Source organism: Pan paniscus, chromosome 5 (assembly GCF_029289425.2).
Source record: "Pan paniscus chromosome 5, NHGRI_mPanPan1-v2.0_pri, whole genome shotgun sequence".
NCBI lineage: Eukaryota > Metazoa > Chordata > Mammalia > Primates > Hominidae > Pan > Pan paniscus.
This window is the reverse complement of record NC_073254.2, coordinates 107,073,407-107,097,536: the sequence shown is the minus strand read 5'-3', so window position 1 is coordinate 107,097,536 and position 24,130 is coordinate 107,073,407. Positions and strand designations below refer to the sequence as shown.

Genomic DNA, 24,130 nt, shown 5'->3' with positions numbered 1-24,130 from the left:
TTTGATCCCATTCTCATATACGATGGTTGTCATTTTCTCAGCACTTTTACTTAAAAAATTATCTTTATTTGTATTCTTGTCATAGTCATATGCTTCTTTTCACTAATTTTTTGAATGCTATCACTGCTTTTGCAAATGCTGTGCATAATGGAGTTAAAAGTTGTGTGTAGAAGACCTTAAAAACTAAGCGAAGACAACACACACACATTAGTAGACCAAGACCAGTGTGATGGTTGAAGCTAAAATGCGTTGTGCTAGAAGCCAGTGCAATTGCTGGAACTTGTTTAGGAACTTACCTCATACATAATTATCAGAGTTTGAAAACTGAAGTCCGAAAGTATAGGAGGCCTGTAGTGTTACCCAAAGCAGACCATGGTAGCAATGCTGATGGGGGTTCTTACTGCCACCTGTTGTAACTAAAGGACCTATCAGCTCTACCAGGGAGTGACTTATATTCAAGAATTCTTTCACCAAGAATAGAAAGCTAAGAAGTCCTAATTTCTAATGGAGGCAATCAAAATGCCATCCCTAGGGTTTACTTTTAGCATACTAATGTTTGCATGAGAAACACTGATCTTATTAAAAGGTACTATTACTTCATTCAAGTTTTAGTTTAAAGGGGACAATAGTAGTCAGTGGCAGCTGGCACTATTGGCTCAATAAGCAAAGCAAACAATAGATTATTTTTCAACAGGTTTGGTTTATACCAGGAAATATATGCAACTTCTTTGCTAAGGGCAGAGGCAGCTGTGAGATAAATGTATTTAATTAGGATTTACCTAGTGATTAGGAAATGAGTTAATGAAAATAAGCAAGTAAAAATTATTATGTATCTGCTTTTTGCTTTTTATTTACTTAGACTCTTAAAACTTTAAAACTCTTATAATTGCCAAGAATTGTCAAAGATAACATCTGGAGGATGATGCGAAAGCAGTGTGAGTGGCTCATATACTTTCTAGATATTGTAGTCATAATAAATACTGAATTTTGAGCATAGGCACAATCTTGGTAAAATCACCTGTAATTTAGATGCCAACATCCTTGTACACAGATCACCCTTAGCTGGGCAGCCATGTGACTTTCCCAGTAATATTTGAGTTGCTCATACAGAAACCAATATCCCCTTGTGGCAGAGATTATTCTTTGTCCCCTTGTATCGAATCTCTCCTTTTTCCTTTCCCTCTTTTGAGAACAGCTTATCTGGAATCCTAATTAATAAAGAATATTCACTTATATTCAATGAGAAATTTATTTTCTTTCCATATATAAGTTTTTCCCAGAATTTTTCGAAACAAACCTGGAATGTCAGGGTAAGATTTGGAAAAAAAAAAAGGTCAGTATTGCATCATGGACTTTGGAAGTTTTGTTTTCTCACTGAGAAGAGATGACACATTTATATTTTCTCCTCCAGGGACTTAATTCCATTCACATTAACAGACATTGAGTGCCGACTGTGTGTAAAACATGGTATGAGTCCCTAGAGATACAGAGAGGAAACAGACACAGTCCCTGCCCTCAAGGAGCTCACAATCTACTAGGGAAGACAGCACAAATACACAAACAAATGCACTAGAAGATAGGATGCATATAGTATTAGAGATACAAGTGAAGTTATATGGGAGCATAGAGCTGGGAGAGAGGACTTCCATAGGGACAGGGAAGGAAGAAGTATCTCAGGAAGACTTTTTAGAAGAGACTGCATTTGAGCTGCATATGAAGATTTGGTGGAAGAAAGATGTGAAGCCATGGAGGCCAGGTTTCTAAAGCAATGGGATCAAACGTTAGGGGAGTTTAGAAAGCACAGGTAATACTCACATTTTTCTGGAGCATGAAGTAGGTGAAAAGAAGTGGTGAGATATAACTCTGCAAAGATAGTTTGGGGCCACAAAGTAAGAGGCCTTGAATGCTATACTATGGACTATTAATTTATTTTATATTGATAGGGAAAGAGTAAAGGATTTTGAACAATGCAATTAAAAATCTACTGTATGCTCTAAAATAGTGACTCAAACTTTAGCTTGTATCAGAATCTCATGGATGGCTTCTTAAACAGAGATTAATGGGCTCCACTCTTAGTTTTTGATTCAGTAGGTCTTGAATGGGGCCCTTGACTTTGCATTTCTAACAAATTCTCAGGTGCTGCTAATGCTGCTAGTCTGGAGATGCCTCAGTGAGAAACTCACACTGGGAGATGTGTGGGGGCCGAGTTGCAGGTGGGAGAATCCAGAGGCAGGTGGATCAAATAACATTTGATCTAGGGGAGAGGACCAACTTATTGGAGAGCAAGTGGCATAAACACATGTTTCTGTGAGGTAAATGGACAAGACTTCAGGACTATCTGGATGTTGGAGACCTGAGGCAAAGAGAGAGAATTACATTCATCTAATAGGAATGATAAAAAGCATGGTAATTCTGTTATCTGAGACTGAGAAGGTAGAAAGAGGAGAAGGCTTGAGTGTGGGAAAATTATCTTAAGTTCAGTATAGAAAGGCTGTGTTTGAGGTACTAAAGAAATATTCATAGGGAGAGGCTCACCAGATGTAACTCATGGGTCTGCAGTTTGAGAAAGAGAAAGATCAGGACTAAAGTCACAAATTTAGGAGCCACAGGCATGAAACTAATTGTTGAAATGGCCGAAGTTGGGATGGAATATGGAGATATAGGAGGTGATTGCTGAGGACAAAACCTCAGGAGGAAGGAAAGGAGACAAAGAATAGATGAGGAGTTAGTTGGAGAACCAGGAGAGCAAAATATCCTGGAAGGTATGGGCTTAAACATGAAAGGGATGGTTAGCTGTTGTAACTCATGAGAAAATGACAGGTAGAGATGCAGAGAAGGACTATGGGCAAGTCTCCAATGACCTTTGGGAGATAAGTTTGGGGAGAACTAGGGCATACTCAGATGGAAAAGGATAGAAAAGTCAGTGGAAGGTGAAAAGTGGAGGCAGAATGAGTGGATTAATGATTGGAGAAACCCAGGTAAGGGAGTTAAGGGAGAGATGAAGTAGGAGCTTGATGGGGAAGTAGGGCCAGAGGAAGTTGATTTTTGTGTCCAAGGGACTTGAGCAAAGTAATAGGTGAGATTAAAGAGGAATGAGGAGGAAAAGTGTTGGGATGGGGAGGGAGAAAGGAAGTTGCAGAGGGAGGTTGGGTGTAAGAAGCAAGATTCTAGAAACGTTGAGAGGGGATAGATTGAAGGACTAAAAACACGGAGGTGGAAAGGAGGCAAATCAATGTCTTCTCCCTACAAAGAAGAGTGAAGAGATGGGGAGAGGCTGTGGATGACAGACTAGGAGCAGAGGTTGAGAACGGTCACCTGCTTAGGAGTATGCAAGAATGTACAAACTTTCAGTCCTCCTGCCATCACTCTTGATTTTGTAATGGTGTACTCCTCCATGTGACTAGAGCAATCACTCCTTCTCAGGCCACACCCAGGGCCTCAGGTCCCACCTGCAGCCTCCTGGCCCCAGGGTACAGTCTGGCACAGAAGCCACAGGGATTCTGGGAGACGCAATTTCATTCTCATATCCTGATGAGTGGCCTTTGGTGTAAACACAGTTTTTCAACTTTTACTTTTTTTCCCCAAGAGCACAACTGGTAATTTTTTTTTTTTTTTTTTTTTGAGACAGGGTCTCATTCTGTTGCCTAGGCTGGAGTGCAGTGGCATGATCTCTTCTCAGTGCAACCTCTGCCTCCCAGGTTCAAGTCATTCTCCTGCTTCAGCCTCCTGAGTAGCTGGGATTACAGGCACGTGCCACCATGCCTGGCTAATTTTTGCATTTTTAGCAGAAATGGGGCTTCACCATGTTGGCCAGCTTGGTCTCGAACTCCTGACCTCAGGTGATGCACCTGCCTTGGCCTCCCGAAGTGCTGAGATTACAGGCGTGAGCCACCACGCCCGGCTGCAACTGGTGATTTAATGAGTAATAGTCTCCAATGAAGTTCTTCAGATAATATATTCTGTCATTTGATCACTGCACCTCATTAAGCTTCTTAAAAAGTTTCCCAAATTTGACATGTACTCCCACCTTTGTCCTGCTACAGTGAAAGTGTATATGGGTGGCTTAGCTGGGATAGATTTTAGAATTGGAGGAGGCCCAATGTGTCTGTCAGGTAATATTGCAACACACTGACCAAAGTAGATTTAGATGACTTGTTATTTGCTTTATGTTTTATATTCATAGTAAAAGACATAGAAAAGTGCCAGTGCATTTATTCCAGGTATTTCCATTTTAGAAAAAGAGGAAGTTTATTTAATCATGAACTAAAAAGGACAAGCCAGCTGTACTATTTTTACCTGAAATGAATAGGCTATGTAGTCACAGTGCTACAGCAAACGACTTTAGCTCAGGTCTGCAAGCAGTAGATGACAGCACATCACTTTCTTTTAATTCTTTACGTAGTCATGCAATTCCCACTGGAATATGTACGCAGATAGAGCCATAATCTCAGATTTAATGCCATGGAGGGCATTATCAGGTATTTAATTTATAAGTAATAAGAAATTCTGCAAATAAAGATATTTTTGGCATTCTTTAATTGCAGGGTAACTGAAATGGCTAAAAAAAAAAAAAACCCATAAAAGGTATTTAGTATTTCATCTTATTATTACTTCTACAAAATTTCTGTTTTTGTATGATAATGTTTATTTGAAATTATGTATTACAGATAAGACCAGAGGTAGAAAACAGCACGCCAAATAACAATCCTCAAACAAAACAGAACAAAACAAACAAACAAGGAAACAAGACCACACATACTTACAAACTCTCCTGAACCAAGTATGTTCAAGAATTAATAAGTTGCACCCCTTACCCCCATCCACTCATGAGGCTCTGGAAAAAGTCGTGCCTTTTAGCTTTTTACAGTCTAAGTATGCTCTCGGCATCTAATGAGCTTTTTAAAAGCCAGCTTAAAGTCTTCATTAAAACTCGTATAGAGCAGAGGGTTGATCAGAGAATTCACATAACCGAGCCACGTCAGAAAGTCGGCCACTTCCGAGGACACGGTGTAGATGCTCAGACCCACAATCAACTCTTTGATGAAAAATGGCAGCCAGGATAAAATGAATGCACCGAGAATCAGCCCCAGGATGCGTGCTGCCTTCCGTTCCCTGGTGCTAGAGATCTGCTGACGTTCTCCTGGGTGATCTAGATCATTGTCGAAGGTGGGGATCCTGATGGAGGCATGGAACTTTTCAAACTCTGTGGTAGGGTCTGAGGTGGAGAAGTCAGACACACAGAAAGTCTGTGTAAGTTTACAACTTGCAAAAGAATTCTGGCTATCTGTGCTTCTGTTGCTTAAGTGCCGACTTGATCCCCTTTTCTGGTAAAGGCTCTTGGCCGCGTGGTAAATCCGGTAATAGAGAATCAGTATCAAAGTCAAGGGGATATAAAACGCACCCAGCGTGGAGTAAATGGTGTAGATAACATGGTCGTGCTGGATGGTGCACTGACTAGGGGGAGGGCTTAGGCGGCGGTGGCTTCTCCAGAACAGAGGGGGCATGGAGATGAAAATGGAGATGGTCCAGACGGTGAGGATCATCAGCGCGGCCCTCTTGACCGTCCTCTTCCTGGCGTATTCAATAGCATTGGTGATGGCCCAGTACCTGTCCAGGGCAATGACACAGAGGTGGAGGATGGAGCAGGTGCAGCAGGTCATGTCCACACTCAGCCACACCTCACAGAGGAAGTACCCAAGCTTCCAGCGATCCATGACAATGTAGATGATGCTCAGGGGCATGACGAGCACTGCCACCAGGAGGTCCGTCACGGCCAGAGAACAGATTAGGTAGTTGGCAGGCTGGTGGAGCTTCTTGGTGGTGCCAATAGCCATGATCACAGCCAAGTTCAGCAACGTGGTGAGGGTGGTGATGACCACCAAAGTCATGCAAATGAGCATCTTCTCAGTGATGGTCTTGGGTCTTATAGCCATGCTGGCCTCTGTGGTACAGTTTGTGATGTTCATGTTTCCCTTGTTTCAGTCTACACTGTGGAGAAGCTGTTGGTTATTTTCCTTTGGCTGAAAACTATGTAGCCTCGAAGGTGTCTTACTTTTAAGGAGGCTATAATTTGTTCAGCTATGTGGTCTCTTGTGTTCCATTTTCTGTTGGTAAAGGGAAGGGCCACAGCATTTCTTCTGAGTGAAGGTTCCTGGAAAATATTATGCTATTGGTTAATGAATGAGAAAGCCACACTTTTCCTGGAAAACATGAAAATAGTTTGATATTTATAAATTCTTTATAAATTTTAATTTTCTCTTTCCTGTGGAACTTGAGCTCATCGTTACATTGTTCCTCAAAGGATACTTTTTTTACTTCAGGGAAGTTTTCAAACTGTTTTTTTTAAAATTATACTTTAAGTTCTGGGATACATGTGCAGAACTTGCAGGTTTGCTACATAGGTATACACATGCCATGGTGGTTTGCTGCACCCAACAACCAATCATCTACATTAGGTACTTCTCCTAATGCCATCCCTCCCCTAGCCCTCCACCCCCCAACAGGCCCTGGTGTGTCATGTTCCCGGCCCTGTGCCCATGTGTTCTCATTGTTCAACTCCCACTCGTGAGTGAGAACATGTGGTGTTTGGTTTTCTGTTCCTGTGTTAGTTTGTTGAGAATATGGTTTCCAACTCATCCATGTCCCTGCAAAGTACATGAACTCATCCTTTTTTATGGCTACATAGTATTCCATGATGTATATGTGCCACATTTTCTTTATCCAGTCTATCACTGATGGGAATTTGGGTTGGTTCCAAGTCTTTGCTATTGTGAATAGTGCTGCAATAAACATACACGTCCATGTGTCTTTTGAGTAGAAAAATTTAAAATCCTTTGGGTATATACCCAGTAATAGGATTGCTGAGTCAAATGTTATTTCTGGTTCTGGAACCTTGAGGAATCGCCATACTGTCTTCCACAATGGTTGATCTAATTTACACTCCCACCAACAGTGTAAAAGCATTCCTATTTCTTCACATCCTTTCCAGCATCTGTTGCTTCCTGACTTATTATTATTATTATTATTATTATACTTTAAGTTCTAGGGTACAGGTGCACAACGTGCAGGTTTGTTACATATGTATACATGTGCCGTGTTGGTTTGCTGCATCCTTTAACTCGTCATTTACATTAGGTATTTCTCCTAATGCTATCACTCCCCCGTCCCCCGACCCCACGACAGGCCCGGGTGTGTGATGTTCCCTGCCCTGTGTCCAAGTGTTCTCATTGTTCATTTCCCACCTATGAGTGAGAACATGTGGTGTCTGGTTTTCTGTCCTTGCGATAGTTTGCTCAGAATGATGGCTTTTTAATGATCACCATTCTAACTGGCGTGAAATGGTATCTCATTGTGGTTTTGATTTGCATTTCTCTAATGACAGTGATGATGAGCTTTTTTTCATATGTTTGTTGGTTGCATAAATGTTTTCTTTTGAGAAGTGGCTGTTCATATCCTTCGCCCACTTTTTGATGGGGTTGTTTGTTTTTTTCCTATAAATTTGTTCAAATCGTTTTTGACAAAAACATCACAAAATTTTAAATGTACTTTGCCACCCCAATTAATTTCTTATTTATATTTATTCTTTTATACATGTTTATATATAAAAAGGCTTTTTTTACATTTGAAAATATATATTCATATTATGTAACATTAAACATTCTGGGGCCGTTAAAGAAAAAATTATATTGCTTATAATAAGCAGCTTTCAAATCAGATTTTAAACTTTCACAGTAAATATGCTGGCATGGTGGCTCACACCTGTAATCCCAGCACTTTGGAAAGTTAACTGCAATAATCAGAGCTAAAAATGGATACATCCTATGAGGAGTTGATGGAGGACCTTTTTGGGGATTTGTAACTTTAAATTTCCACTTTATTGTGACATAAAAAATATCATGAGTCCAAGGCCATATTTAAATTGTTTTTCATAAAAATTACAAATAGGAGAGAATTACTCTAAACCAAACTGGTTAGTGTACGCTGCTCCTCATTTCCAGGGATACTCTAGAGCCTCTGCTTTATACCATCCCAGTGAAGGTCAGAGCACCAGGGAGATGAGGTTATAGGGATGATAGATGTTAAGGCCGACTTTGGCATATTATTCTTCTGGGGCTTTGTCCTTTGCAGCAGATGAAGAGGGACAAGAATCTCTTTCTCATCCAGGAAGAGTTTCCAAAGCACCTAAGCATTATCAAGAAGGAGGAGTCAGCTGGCACCTGCTCATCTTAAAAATGATCTTAAAGAGGGTTTTATATTTTGGATCTGGTTCCTGTATTAGAAAACTGACATTTCACTTCATAAGTCCTGATTTACTTTAACCTAAAAAGTGTGCCTGAGTCAGCGGTTTTGGAGAGGAAGCTTGGAGTGGTGACTACCCACATGGACTCTGAATGCTGACTCTGCTACTTGTCAGCTGCAGTGTAATCCTAAGCATGTTCTTTAATGTTAGCCTGCTTCAATTTCCTCCTCTTTAAATCAGGAATAATGACATCTTTCTCTAAAGTAAGTAGTGTGAAGATCAAATGTGTTAATACACGTAGAAGCTGAGAACAACACCTAATACGTAGTAAGTACTATGTAAGTGTTTGCGGTCATTTGTTATACTAATTTTCCCAGTGATTTTTGCATTGGGTAATGGAGACAGATTTCATCCCACAAACTCTGATGTGTAATAAAAGCCTATTAAAAATAAGTCAACTTAATTTTGTTCTTTCTTTTTTTTCTTTCCAACTTTTATTTTAGGTTTTGAGGGTACAAGTGCAGATTTGTTTCATGGGTAAACTGTGTGTTGCAGGGTTTGGTGTACAGCTTATTTCACCACCTAGGTAATAAGCATAGTACCCAAAAGGTAGTTTTTCAAATCTCACCCTCCACTCACCCTCTACCCTCATGTAGGCTCTGGTATCTATTGCTCCCTTCTTTGTGTTCATGTGTTATTCAATATTTAGCTCCCGGTTATAAGTGAGAACATGTGTCAACCTAATTGCTGCTTCTAAGCTTCTCACTTCTCATGCTTGAGACTTTCTCTAACCCCAACCACACCCCCAAGTCTCTGGAGGATTATTCAGGGCCAAGGCATTGAGGTTTGGTTGGGGAGAGGGGTTTCAGATGTTGCATGCACAGAGAAAGTCCCTGGTAAGATATTTACTGTCCCCCACTCCTACAGTTCTTTCAGATCCAGACTGCTTCCGTAACACGCTTAGGAAATGTCCTAAGGTTGGGAACCCCATGCCTAGCCCCTAAGTCCCTAGCCACACCATGCATGTATCCCTCTTTAAAATATTATAGACTCTCCAAGGCACTTCCAGAACTTCTGGCCCAAGTCTTACACCCCCAGGATCTTTTCTGTTCCTCCATTTTGCGGGGGAAAGGTATGTAGACCATTGGAGAAATTCCTTTCTTCCTTCACTTTTTTTTCTAACCCTTTTAGCCACCTATTAAAAGCTCTCTTTTCCTTTTTTACTTATTTACAAATCTTTTATTAATAAATCTCCTATGGGCTTGGCTTTTGAGAACATAAATAGGGATTACTGTCTGATACTTCCGCTTTCTGAAATATCTGTGAGGTAAGGAAGCATAAACCAGGCCACATGCTTGACTGAGGGAAAGGGAAAAAATAGAAAATAGCATCCAGCCATACATGTAACATTTCTTGTTGACATATTCCCCTTTCCTAGCATTCTTAGAGTTATCTGAAATATGGGACCAATGTCCTTACCACAAAGTTTTGCTAAGACTTTGAATTACCAGAAAATATTATATAACGTCTCAACCATTAAAAGTTTAACATGCTGGTGGACCTGGAGCATTCCTGATCAACTCATTTACGTTGCATGTAATCACCATCATTTAGAGAATATTTTCCTGAACTGCTTTGAAGGAACCCAGGGTATACTTGCCTTTCTCTATTTACTTCCCAGCATTTTCCCAGTCAACCTGTGTTAAGTACTGACTTCTGTCCATTCCTAGACACTTCCAGATACCACTTCCCTTTGATAAGTCATTCCCTCCTGCTGCAAGGTTTCTGTTTTGCACGTGGCCTCTAAACTGATCCAGGAAAACTGCCCTCAACTCTGTCAGCTTAGCCACCCTCTCTCCTAGCAGCATTTCCTGGCTCCACATGATGTTCTGGGCTGCAATTGCTTTACCTCTTGCCTACCAAAAATTCAGAGGTCACATAGTAGCTATTGCAAATGGAGTTGAAGCTGTCTAAAGTCAATGTATTAAAAGTTTAAGCATCTTAGACCAATAACTACTTTAAAGAAACCACAGAGAATCAAGAAACATGTTAAACTACCTTATGATTATGCAATCATTGGAATCCAAACTGTAAAAAAATTCATGGGTTAAATCACCCAATTTCTTAAATAAATTACAGACAAGAAGGGCGATAAGAAGTGTGGCGTATAGACTAAAAGGGACTCAAAAGACACATAAAAATAAAAACAAGCAAACCAAAACTATCATTATCAGGGGTATGTATTTGAGTGATGTAACTTTCAAGGAAGCTTAAACATAAGGAGAATGGTTATTTTTAGAGGAGGAGACACGATTGTGATTGAGACACAGCTTCTGTGTTTTGTCAAGTTATACTTCTTGATCTGGGTAGTGGTTTGCAGGGGTGATCATCTTATAATATTTTAATAAACTATACATTTATTTTAATTTAAGAGGTTTAAAAAGGTGCTCTTAAATGTAAATAATAATTCAGCCTGGAATTCTGTTTCATGTGTTAATCAGCAAGCTGCATTTTATACTCTAAAATTAGTGCCTGTGAACCTAATTATGAAGGACCTCTTGTCTCTAGGAAGAGCCAACACTCACCTTTCCCCACAGAGAATGGCTGCTTTTGGACATTGATGTACATGGCATGGTCAGTTCATTTTTAATTTCACCAATTTAGCTAATCTATTGGTTTTCAATAATTGTTAATTCACCATAAATACTTTCGTCTCTTCTTCGATTGTTCTCATTTTGCCCAAATTACTTCCAATTATTTAAAGAAGTCTGCAATATGTACCATGTACCAATTTCTTCTTTTTTTTATTATTTCAGGAATGTCAACTTGCCCTCATATTAGTAATTTTATCTTTCTGTTTGTTAAATTTACTTTCTCAGTCTTTGGAAATACTTTTCTTTGCCTTTCCAGGGAAAAGGAAGGGTGGATACTCTGTTTCCCAATTAGATCTTCAGTAGAAGCAGTGGGAGGATGTAGAGGAGATACTGCAGCGTGGGATTCTTTATTCTCTTTTTATTTTTTTATTTATTTAAATTGTGATTGGAATATGACATGTGATTATTACAAGGTTATTATATTCATAATAACAAGAAAACATTACCATTTTATAATCTCAAAACAGTGCATAGAGTTTTAGGAGATGTTTATATACTCTGGATACAAGTCTTTTGTTGTCACAATGTTTTGTGAACATTTCTTCCATTCTGTGGTTTGCCTTTGTATTTTTTAATGTTGCTTTTTGACAAGTAGAAGAGTTTAACTTTTTTTTTGAGACAGAATCTCACTCTTTCACACAGGCTGGAGTGTAGTGGCATGATCTTGGCTCACTGCAACCTCCGCCTTCCAGTGTCAAGCGATCCTTCTGCCTCAGCCTTTTGAGCAGCTGGGACCACAGACATGTGCCACCCCTTTGGCTAATTTTTGTATTTATTATAGAGACAGGGTTTCACCGTGTTGCCCAGGCTGGTTTTGAACTCTTGAGCTCAAGTGATCCACCACCTCGGCCTCCCACAGTGCTGGGATAACAAGTGTGAGCCACCATGCCCAGCCAGAAGAGTTTAATTTTTAAAAATTTTTAAATTTTTTGTGGGTACATAGTAGATGTATATATTTAGGGGGTATATGAGATATTTTGATACAGGCATACAACAAGTAATCATCACATCAAGGTAATGGAGTATTTAATACCTCAGCATTTATTCTTTCTTTGTGTTACAAAAAGTCCAATTGTACTCTGTTATTTTAAAATTTAGAATAAATTATTGTTGACTATAGTCACCCTGTTGTGATATCAAATGCAAGATCTTATTTTTTCTATCTAACTATACTTTTGTACCCATTAACCATCCCCATTCTCTCCACCCCCTGCAACTACCCTTCCCAGCCTCTGGTAGCCATCATTCTACTCTCTACCTCCATGAATTCATTGTTTTAAATTTTAGCTCCTACAAATAAGTGAGACTGTGTGAAGTTTGTCTTTCTGTGCCTGGCTTATTTCACTTAACATAATGATCTCCAGTTCCATTCATGTTGTTGAAAATGACAGGATCTCATTCTTTTTTATGGTTGAACGGTACTTGATTGTACATATGCACTACATTTTCTTTTAATTTTTATTTTTATTTTAAGTTCCAGGGTACATGTGCAGGATGTGCAGGTTTGTTACATAGGTAAACGTGTGCCATGGTGATTTGCTGCACCTATCAAGCCATCGCCTAGTTATTAAGCTCCGCATGCATTAGCTATTTTTTTCTAATGCTCTTCCTGCCTCCTTCCACTCCCCCCGCAGGCCCCAGTGTGTGTTGTTACTCTCCCTGTGTCCATGTGTTCTATTGTTCAGCTACCACTTATAAGTGAGAGCATGTGGTGTTTGGTTTTCTGTTCCTGGGTTCATTTGCTGAGGATAATGGCTTCCAGCTCCATCCATGTCCCTGCAAAGGACATGATCTCATTCCTTTTTTATGGCTGCATAGTATTCCATGGTTATATGTACCATGTTTTCTTTACCAGTGTATCATTGATGGGGATTTGGGTTGATTTCATGTTTTTGCTGTTGTGAATAGTGCTGCAGTGAACATACACATGCATGTATCTTTATAATAGGATAATTTAGATTGCTTTGGGTATATACCCAGTAATGGGATTGCTGGGTCAAATGGTATTTCTGCTTCTTGATCTTTGAGGAATTGCCACACCATATTCCACAATGTTACATTCCCACTAACAGTGTAAAAGCATTCCTATTTCTCCACATCCTCGCCAGCATCTGCTGTTTCTTGACTTTTTAATAATCACTGTTCTGACTGGTGTGAGATGGTATCTCTTTGCTACCACATTTTCCTTATCAATTCATTTGTTGATGAACACTTAGGTTGCTTCCAAATCTTAGCTATAATTGTGCTGCAATAAACATGGGAGTGCAGATGTCTCTTCAATATATTGATTTTCTTTCCTTTGAGTATATACTTAGCAGAGGGATTGCTGAATCATATAATAGTTCTATTTTCAGTTTTCTGAGGAACCTCCAAACTGTTCTCCATAGTGGTTGTACTAACTTACATTCCCACCAACAGTGTACAAGGATTCCATTTTCTCCAATTCTTCACCAGCATTTGTTATTGCCTATCTTTTGGATAAATGCCATTTTAACTTGGGTAAGATGATATCTCATTGTAGTTTTGATTTGCACTTATCTGATGATCAGTGATGTTGAAGACCTTTTCATATACCATTTTTATGTCTTCTTTTGAGAAATATGTATTCAAATCTTTTGCCTGTTTTAAAATCAGATTATTAGATTTTTTTCCAATAGAGTTGTTTGAGCTCCTTATATATTCTGGTTATTATTCTATTGTCAGATGAGTAGTTTGCAAATATTTTCACCCATTCTGTGTGTTATCTCTTCACTTTGTTGATTGTTTCCTTTGCTGTGAAGAAGCTTTTTAATGTGACAAGATCCAATTTGTTCACTTTTGGTTGCCTGTGCTTGTGGAGTATTTCTCAAGAAATCTTTGTCCAGACTAATGTCTTGGAGAGTTTCCCCAATGTTTTCTTGTTGTAGTTTCATAGTTTGAGGTCTTAGATTTAAGTCTTTAATCCACTTTCATTTGACTTTTGTATATGGTGATACATAGGGGTCTATTTCATTCTTCTGCATATGGAATGCTGCCAGTTCTCCCAGCAGCATTTATTGAAGATATTGTTCTTTCCTCATGTATGTTCTCAGCACCTTTGTCAAAAATAAGTTCATGGTAGACGTACGGATTTATTTCTGGGTTTTCTATTTTGTTTCATTGGTCTACGTGTCTGTTTTTATGCCAGCACCATGCTGTTTTGGTTACTATAGTTCTGTAATATAACTTGAAGTCAAGTAATGTTATTCGTCCAGTTTTGTTCTTATTGCTCAGAATGGCTTTGACTACTCTAGGTCTTTTGTGGTTCCATGTAAATTTTAAGATTATTTTTTCCATTTCTGTGCACAATGTCATTGGTATTTTGATAGGGATTGCCTTATAGCTATAGATTGCTTTGTGTAGTATGGATATTTTAACAATATTTATTCTTCCAATCCATAAACATGGAATATCTTTTCACTTTTTTGTGTCCTCTTCAATGTCTTGCATCATGTTTTATAGTTTTCACTGTAGAGATCTTTTATTTCTTTGGTTAAGTTTATTCCTAGGTATTTTATTTTATTTGTAGCAATTGTTAATAGAATTACTTTCTTAATGTCTTTTTCTGATTGTTCACTGATGGCATATAGAAATGCTACTGATTTTTATTTGTTGATTTTGTATCCTTGACTTGATTGTATTTGTGTATCAGTTCTAATAGTTTTTTGGTGCAGTATTCAGGTTATTCCAAATATAAGATCATATTATCTATAAACAAGGATAATGTGACTTCTTTTCTGATTTGAGTGCCCTTTCTTTCTTTCTTTTGTCTGACTGCTCTAGCTAGGACTTCCAGTACTATGTTAAATAACATTGGTGAAAGTGGGTATCCTTGTTGGGTTCAAGATCTTAGAGGAAAGACTTTCAGTTTTTCCCCACTCATTATGATACTAGCTCTGGGTCTGTCATGTGGCTTTTATTGTGTTGAGGTATGTACTTCTATACCCATTTTTTTTAGGGTTATCAATCATGAAGGGATGTTGAATTTTATCAAATGCTTTTCAGCATCAACTGAAGTGACCATATGGTTTTTGTCCTTTATTCTGTTGACATAATGTACCCTATTCATTGATTTGCATAATGTTGAGCCATTCTAGCATCCCAGGGATAAATCCCACTTAGTCATGATGAGTAATCTTTATTGTGTTCTTGAATGTGGCTTGCCAGTATTTTGCTGAGGACTTTTCCATCAATGTTCATTAGGGATATTGGTCTGTAGTCTTCTATTTTTGATATCTTTGTCTGGGGGGTTATACTGGCTTCACAGAATAAATGTGGAAGTATTTCCTCCTCCTCTATATTTTGGTATAGTTTAACTAGAATTGGTATTAGTTCTTCTTTAAATGTTTGGTAAAATCGAGCAGTGAAGTCATCACATCCTGGATTTTCCTTTGCTGGGAGAATTTTTATTACAGGTTTTATCTCATTACTTGTTATTAGTCTGATCAGGTTTTGGATTTATGCTTGGTTCAATCTTGGTAGGTTGTATGTGGTTAGGGATTTATCAATTTCTTCTAGGTTTTCCAGTTTATTGGCATATAATTGCACACAGTAGCCTCTAACGATCTTTTGAATTTCTCTGACATCAGTTGTAATGTCTCCTTTTTCATCTCTGATGTTATTTGGATCTTCTCTCCCTTTTCTTAGTTTGACTAATAGTTTGTCTATTTTGTTAATCTTTTTTGTTTCTTTGTTTTTTTGTATTTTTTGTTTCAATTTCACTTATTTCTGCTCTGATCTTTATTATTTCCTTTTTTTTCTAATAATTTTGAGTTTGGTTTGCTTTTGCTTTTCTAGTTGTATAAGACATATTATTAGGTTGTTTATTTGAGGTTTTTCTACTTTTTTCTTGTAGGCACTTATTCCTGTAACCTTTTGCTGTATCCCATAGGTTTTGATACGTTGTGTTTCCATTTTCATTTGTTCAAGAAACTTTTCAATTTCTTTCTTTTTTCTTTTTTTTTTTTGAGATGGAGTCTCTCTCTGTTGCCCAGGCTGGAGTGCAATGGCGCAATCTCAGCTCACTGCAACCTCTGCATCCCAGGTTCAAGCAATTCTCCTGCCTTAGCCTCTCAAGTAGCTGGGGCTACAGGTGCATGCTACCATGCCCAGCTAATTTTTTTATTTTTAAGTAGAGATGGGGTTTTGCCATGTTGGCCAGTCTGGTCTTGAACTCCTGACCTCAGGTGATCCACCAGCCTTGGCCTCCCAAAGTGCTGGAATTACAGGCTTGAGCCACTGTGCCTGGCCTCAATTTCCTTCTTAGGCCCTTCATTGGCCCACTGGTCATTCAGAAACATGTTTAATTTCCATGTGTTTGTATGGTCTTTAGAATTCCTTTTGTTATTGATTTGTGGTTTTATTCCATTTTAGCCAGAGAAGATATTTGATATCATTTCAATTTTTTTGAATGTTTTAAGGCTTTTTTGTTGTCTAACATATGGTCTATCCTTGAGAATGATCCATGTGCTGAAGAGAAGAATACATATTCTGCAGCCGTTGGAGGAAATGTGCTGTAAATATCTATTAGGTCCATTTGGTCTATAGTGCAGATTAAATCTGATGTTTCTTTGTTGATTTTCTGTCTGGATGATCTGTCCAATGCTGAAAGTGGGGTGTTGAAGTCTCCAGCTATTACTGTATTGAGGTCTATCTCTCTCCTTAGCTGTAATAATATTTGTTTTATATATCTGTGTGCTCCTGAGAGGTGAAGCCAGCTGGGCTTCTGGGTCAGGTGGGTACTTGGAGAACTTTTCTGCCTAGCTAGAGGATTATAAACACACCAATCAGCACTCTGTGTCTAGCTAAAGGATTGTAAACACACCAATTAGCACTATCAGCACTCTGTAAAAACGCACCAGTCAGCACTATGTGTCTAGCTAAAGGACTGTAAACACACCAATCAGCACCCTGTAAAATGGACCAATCAGCGCTCTGTAAAATGTACCAGTCACCAGGATGTGGGTGCGGACAAATAAGGGAATAAAAGCTGGCCACCCGAGCCAGCAGTGGCAACCTCCTCAGGTCCCCTTCCATACTGTGGACACTTTGTTCTTTCGCTCTTCACAATAAACCTTGCTGTTGCTCACTCTTTGGGTCCACACCACCATTAAGAGCTGTAACACTCGCCACCAAGTCCATGGCTTCGCTCGTGAAGTCAGCAAGACCACGAACCCACCAGAAGTAAGAAACTCCAGACACATCTGAACATCTGAAGTAACAAACTCCGGACACACCATCTTTAAGAACTGTAACACTCACTGTGAAGGTCCATGGCTTCATTCCTGAAGTCAGGGAGACCAAGAACCTACCAGAAGGAATAAATTCCGAACACACTCCAGTGTTGGGTGCATATATATTTACAATTGTTATATCCTCTTGCTGAATTGACCCCTTTAATCATTATATAATGACCTTCTTTGTCTCTTCTTAAAGTTTCTATTTTGAAATCTATTTTGTCTGATATAACTATAGTGACTCCTCATCTTTTTTGGTTTCCATTGGCATTGAATATCTTTTTCCATCCCTTTATTGTCAGTGTGTATGCGTCCTTATAGATGAAGTTGAAACTGACCCAATAGTCTCATAGATAGTTCTTTTTTGATAAACATAAAAATTGATCCTTCTGGTCTTAAAGCTTGAAACTTGTATTTATTTTTGTCTGAGTTCCTTCCTCAGGAAATGACCTTCAGGCCTCTCACAAAAAGTATTAAAGAACTGAAACTCACCAGATCACTACATCCAGACAATAAGATGTCAGATGCTTCATTTGTCATGATTGCTTCCTTGCCCCTCTCTAATTCTTGCTTTCTTACACATTGTTACATTTCTTCCTTGCTATATAAACCCCTAGTTTCAGTCAGTCAGAGAGATGGATTTGAGACTGAGCTCTCATCTCCTTGGCTGCAGCACCCAATTAAAATCTTCTTCCTTGGCAATACTCATGGTCTCAGTGATTGACTTTCTGTGTGGCAAGCAGCAGGACCTAGACAGAAGCCAGTGTTTCAGTAACAAAGTGTGTTTCTTGTAGGCACCAGATTGTTGGGTCTTGTTTTTTAAATCCGTTCACCTACTCTATGTCTTTTGAGTAGAGAGTTTAGTCCATTTACATTTAGTGTTACTATCTGTAAGTAAGGACTTACTCTTGCCATTTTTTGATTTGTTTTGGGTTGCTTTCTGGTCTTCTTTTCCTTCCTTCTTTTCTTTCTGTCTTCCTTTTGGCAAACGTGATTTCCTCAGGTGGTATGTTTTAATTTTATGTGTTTTCTTTTTTGTGTCTTTGTTATATATTTTTTGATTTTTGGTTACCATGAGGCTGGCAAATAATCCCTTACAGCCCATTATTTTAAGCTGATGATAACTTAAAACAGACTAATTTCATAAATAATAAACTAATAAGCAAAGAGAAAACTAATAAAAATGCTACACGTTAGCTTTATCCCCCCTTTTAAACTTTTTGTTGTTTCTATTCATAGCTTATTAACTGTCTGTTTTGCAAAGTTGTTGTAGTTATTATTTCTGATAGATTATCTCTTAATCTTTCTACTCAAGATATGAATAGTTTACACACCACAATTATAGTGTTATAATATTGTGTTTGTTTGTGTACTATTTCCAGTGCGTTTTGTACATTCAGATGATTTATTATTGCTCATTAATGTTCCCCTTTCAGATTGAAGAACTTCCTTTGCATTTCTTGCAGGACAGGTCTGGTGTTGATGAAATCCCTCAGCTATTGTTTGTCTGAGAAAGTCTTTATTTCTCTTTCATGTTTGAAGGATATTTTTGCTAGATATACTATTTTAGGATAAAAGTTATTTTCTTTCAGCATTTTACATATGTCATGCCACTCTCTCCTGGCCTCTAAGGTTTCCACTGAAAAGTCTGCTGCTGGAGATATTGGAGCTCCATTGTTTGTTGTTTCTTTTCTCTTCCTGCTTTTAGAGTCCTTTCAAAAATCTTTATCCTTTGGGAGTTTGATTATTAAATGTTTTGAGGTGGTCTTATTTGGGTTAAACCTGCTTGGTGTTTAATCGTCTTCTTGTACTTGAATATTGATTTATTACTCTAGGTTTTGGAAGTTCTTTTTAAAAATAATTTTATATTACAATTGTTTTATCTTCTAGCTGAATTGACCCCTTTTTCAGCAGTCATTGATCTGGGAAAAAAGAGAGGTCAAGGTCCCATAACTGGCAAACTCAAGTTGGTTGGAGATGTGGAATTTTAAGGAGTCAGGAAAAAAGCCAGTTACATCATTCTAGTTCCTGGGGGTGTTGGTCCCACGACAGAGGGAATGTTAATGGAAAATACCATTATTGCTGCAAAAAAGTGCTGAGGCTTGATAAGTGGGAAGTGCTGAAGTCTAAAGAGCTTGAAATATCCACACATTAGCTGTTATGTCTTCCATGTCATGAGCAGCACCCCAGCCCATCTGAAGAAGCAAGTTAGGCCAGAAGAAATGATATATTTTAAAAATTTATTCTAGTGAAATGGTTTAAAATGGTGCTTTGTATTTATTGAAGGCTTAATGGGCAGGTGTTTGTGTAGATAGTAGCACCTCACCAGGGAGCACTCCAGTATCATGCAGGGCCATGTAATCTAGCCAAGCACAGCTATTAACCTAGTGATTAACATGGGAGATGCTCTCACACTGAGAATGGATGCTGAACTTTCTCAAGCTACCTCAGGTAAAAATTTGCCTTTTCTAGGATTGCATTTCCCAAGCGCTATTCCAATAAGAATTGATACTCATTTTAGGTTCCAAATCTTTTGGGTTCAACTGATCAAACCAAAGAAAAACCATTGGTAGAGAAAATCAGGGAAAAGGTGAAAAGGAAAAGATGGTGGTAACTGAGTAGAAAAAAATTACTCTAATAGTTTTTCTAAGGTGCTTTTTGTGGCTTAGTCAGTCACATGGGAAAATGTTTAGGATTGTTCCTTGCTATTAGTCCTCATTTTATGTATGTTAGCCCTCAGTGAGGTCTCCCCATTTTAGTTATTTAGGATTGAAAGCCTTGTTTTATAAATTATTCATGTGTATTGTCATATTTGGCTTTTGCTATATACTTTAACCTCATTTTTAATTTTTTTGTATTGTTAGAGGATATCTGTATAGTTTATTTGGTATATCTTAAAACCTATTTTTGAAAAACAAAACAAAAAAACCCCAAAACTGGCCCGGCATGGTGGCTCATGCCTGTAATACCAGCACTTTGGGAGGCCAAGGTGGGCAGATCACTTGAAGCCAGGAATTGGAGACTAGCCTGACCAACATGGCGAATCCCCGTTTCTACTTAAAAATAAAAAAAATTAGCCTGGCGTTGTTGCCTGTTCCTGTAATCCCAGCTACTCGGGAGGCTGAGGCATGAGAATCGTTTGAACCCAAGAGGCAGAGGTTGTAGTGAGCTGAGATCACGCTACTGCACTCCCGCCTGGGTGACAGGGCGAGACTCTGTTTGAAAATAAACAAATAAGTGAAAACAAAACAAAAAAACAACCCCCCCAAAACAATATTCCTTTCATATCCTTTTAGCCTATACTATCTATAGTAATATTCCTTCTTTCATTCTTAATCTTGGTAATTTCAGTTTTTTCCTCTTTTTTCTTGATCAGTCTAAGTAATAATTTTTCAATTTTATTGATCTTTTTAAAGAACCAGCTTTCGAATGACTTAATTTCTTCTATTATTACCTATTATTTTATTCCTTTCAGTCTTTATATTTATTATTTCCTTCCTTTTACTTACTTTGGTTTAATTCACCACCCTTTTCCTGGTCTCTTAATGTAAAAGCTAAGATAATTAGTTTAAAACATTTTGTCAGTAACAATATAAGCACCTAGAATTATCCATTTGCTCTAAGCATTATTTTAGCTATATCCTACAAATTTCAGTATGTTGTATTTTCATTGTTAGTAAGAAATATTTTCTAATTTCATGATTCCTTATTTGACTTACACAATATTTAGGAGGGCATTTATTAACTTAAAATTTTTAGAGATTTTATAGATTCTTTCAAAACTTATTTTTAGTTCTATTGTACTCAGGCTCATAGAATATATTCTGCATGATTTTAATCTTTTGAAGTTTGCTGAGACTTATTTTATGGCTCAGCTTGTAGTCTATCTTGGTGATATTATGCTTATGTTTCAAAATAATGTGTATTCTGTGATTGTTCCACACAACGTTCTATAAGATAATTTGCTTGATAGTTTTGTTCAAATCTTATATACATCTATCAGTGTTTTGTCAGCTTGTTCTGTCAATTATTGAGGAAATTGTGTTAAAATCTCCAACTATAATTGTGGGTATGTCAATTTCTCCCTTTAGTTCTGTCAATTTTTGAGTCATGTATTTTGAAGTTCTGTCATTAGATATATACATACACATTTAAGATTTTTTTTGATGAATAGTTCTTATAACATTATGTAAATCTCCATTTATCCCTGATAATATTCTCTGTTCTGATGTTTAGTTTGTATAATATTAATATAGCCATTCCAACTTTCTTTTGATTAATGTTTGCATGACATGCCTTTTTTAATCCTTTTATTTCTAACCTATCTATATCTTTATATTAAGTAGGTTTCTTATAGATAGCCTGTAATTGAATCTCGCATTTTTATCCAGTCTGACATCCTCTGCTTGTTAATTGGGATGTTTACATTATTTACACTTAGTGTAATTATTGGTATGCTTTGGTTTAAGTCTACCATCTTTTAACTTATTTTCTATTTGTCCAAGCCTTTTTTGATTCATTTCATTAGCATTTTGTAATTTTTAGCATACAAGTCCTGCATATGTTATGTTAGATTTACACTTAAGTATTTTATTTTATTTTAGAATAATTGCAAATGGCATTGTGTTTGAAATTTCGGTTTTCACATATATATTTTTAGGATATAAAAATATCTTTTATTTTGGGTATTGATCTTGTATTATGCTACCTTGCTGAACTAACTTATTAGATATGAGTTTTTTGGTAGATTATTTGAAATTTTCTTCATAAATGATTATGTCATTTGAAATAGGAACATTTTTATTTCTTCTTTCTCATATGTATGTCTTTTCTTTTTTATTCTCGTCTTATTTTAGCGGTTAGATCTACCAGTACTATGTTGAATATTAGTAGTAAGAGCAGACATTTTTATCTTATTCCCTATCTTAGAGAGAAAGCATTTAGTTATTCTCTATTAAGAATCATGTTAACTTTAGGTTTCATGTAAATGTTCTTTATCAAGTTAAGGAAGTATTCCTCTACTACTACTTTTATGAGAATCTTTTTTATAATGAATGAATGTTAAAATTTGTCAAATAATTTTTCTGTGTTGATTGATATCATCATGTGATTTTTCTTCTATAGCTTGTTAATCTGGTGGATTATACAGCCTTGCATTTCTAGAATAAATCTTGCTTGTTTGTGCTGTATAATTCTTTTTATATATTGCTGAATTCTTTTGATAATATTTTGTTAAGGACTTGTGTGTCTATATTCATGGAGGATATTGATCTGTAACTTTTTTTTTACTGTCTTTGCTTGGTATACCGGCTTCATAAAATGAGTTGGAAAGTGTTCCTTTTCTATTTTCTGCAAGAGATTGTGTAATTGGTGTTAATTCTTTAATCTTTTGATAGAATTCTCTAGAGAAACAATCTAGGCCTGGAGATTACTTTTTCAGGAGTTTTAAGATTATTAATACAATTTTCTTAGTAGTTATAGGCCTATTTAAACTGTTTGGGTGAATTGTAATAATTCAAGCTTTTTGAGGTATTGATCAATTTCATTTAAGTTGTTATATTTACATGTACAGAATTGTCCTTAGTATTCTCTTATCTCTTTCATATTTGCAGGCCTGTAATGATATTCCCTGATTCATTACTGATATCAATAATTTGATAACATTTTACTGATATTACTGATATCAATAATTTGATAACAAAATAACATAATCTTTTATTTTTCTATGTCAGTTATAAGGTTTGTCAATTTTATTGATCTTTTAAAAAAAACAACCTTTCACTGATTTTCTCTATAAAAATTTAAAGTATTTAAAGATTTCTCCTGAGTTGCTTCTTTGGCATATTAATTATTTAGAAGTGTGTTGTTTAGTTTCTGTTTAGAGATTTTCCTGTTATACTTCTGTTGTTGATTTCTAGTTGGGTTCCATTGTGGTCAGAGGACATACTTTGTGTTAATTTAGTTCTTTTGAGTTTTCTGAGGTCTATTTTATGGTCCAAGATAAGGTTTATCATGGGGCCTTGAAAAGAATGATTATTCTGCTGTTGTTGTTTGAAGTGTTTTATAAATATTGATTAGATCTTGTTGGTTGATGGTATTTTTGGTTTCCTTTATACTCCTGTTGATTTTCTGTCATTTTGTTCTGTCAGTTTTTGAGTGGGGTATGGAAGTCTCCAGTTCTAGTTGTAGATTTGCCAGTTTCTCTTTCCAGTTCTGTTAAATTTTGTTTCACGTATTTTGCAGGTGCTATTTTGTTTATGAACATTTAGAATTGCTATGTCTTCTTGGTGGAGTGAGCTTTTTATCATTATGTAATGTCATTCTCTTTCTGTGGTAATTTTCTTTACTCTGAAGTCCATTTTATCTGATATTAATATAGACACTCCTACTGCCTTTGATTAATCTTTTCATGGCATATCTTTTTCTACTCTTTTACTTTCAACCTACCTAGTTACATTTACAGTTTTTTGCAGACAGCATATAGTTGGGTCATGTTTTCTTTTTTTTTTTCTTTTCTTTTTTTTTTGAGATGGAGTCTCACTCTGTCACCCAGGCTGGAGTGCAGTGGTATGATCTTGGCTCACTGCAACCTCCGCCTCCCAGGTTCAAGCATTTCTTCTGCCTCAGCCTTCCGAGTAGCTGGGATTACAGGTGCCTGTCACCACGCCTGGCTAATTTTTGTATTTTTAGTAAAGATGGGGTTTCACCATATTGGCCAGGCTGGTCTTGAACTCCTGACCTCAGGTGATCTGCCCACCTCGACCTCCCAAAGTGCTGGGATTACAGGCTTGAGCCACTGTGTCTGGCCGGGTCATGTTTTCTTAATCCACTCTTCCAATCTTTGTCTTTCATTCGTATGTAGACCTTTATTTATTTATTTATTTATTATATTATAGAGATGAGGTCTTGCTATGTTGCCCAGACTGGTCTCAAAGTCTTGAGCTCAAGTGATCCTCCTGCCTCGGCCTCCCAAAGTGCTGGGA

At 37.3% G+C, this 24,130-nt stretch overlaps 1 protein-coding gene across 2 annotated transcripts in view; it reads right to left on the bottom strand.

Annotated features, from left to right (window-relative positions):
- Positions 1-372: 372 nt before the first annotated feature.
- Positions 373-24,130, bottom strand: part of HTR1E (5-hydroxytryptamine receptor 1E) — an 82,806-nt gene continuing 59,048 nt past the window's right edge. For both annotated transcript variants that reach the window (XM_034962487.3, XM_014345417.4), the window contains exon 2: positions 373-6,151. In XM_034962487.3, coding sequence (XP_034818378.1) covers positions 4,869-5,966 — 1,098 coding nt within the window. In that variant the 5' untranslated portion in view covers positions 5,967-6,151 and the 3' untranslated portion in view covers positions 373-4,868. The remainder of the gene's footprint in view (positions 6,152-24,130) is intronic.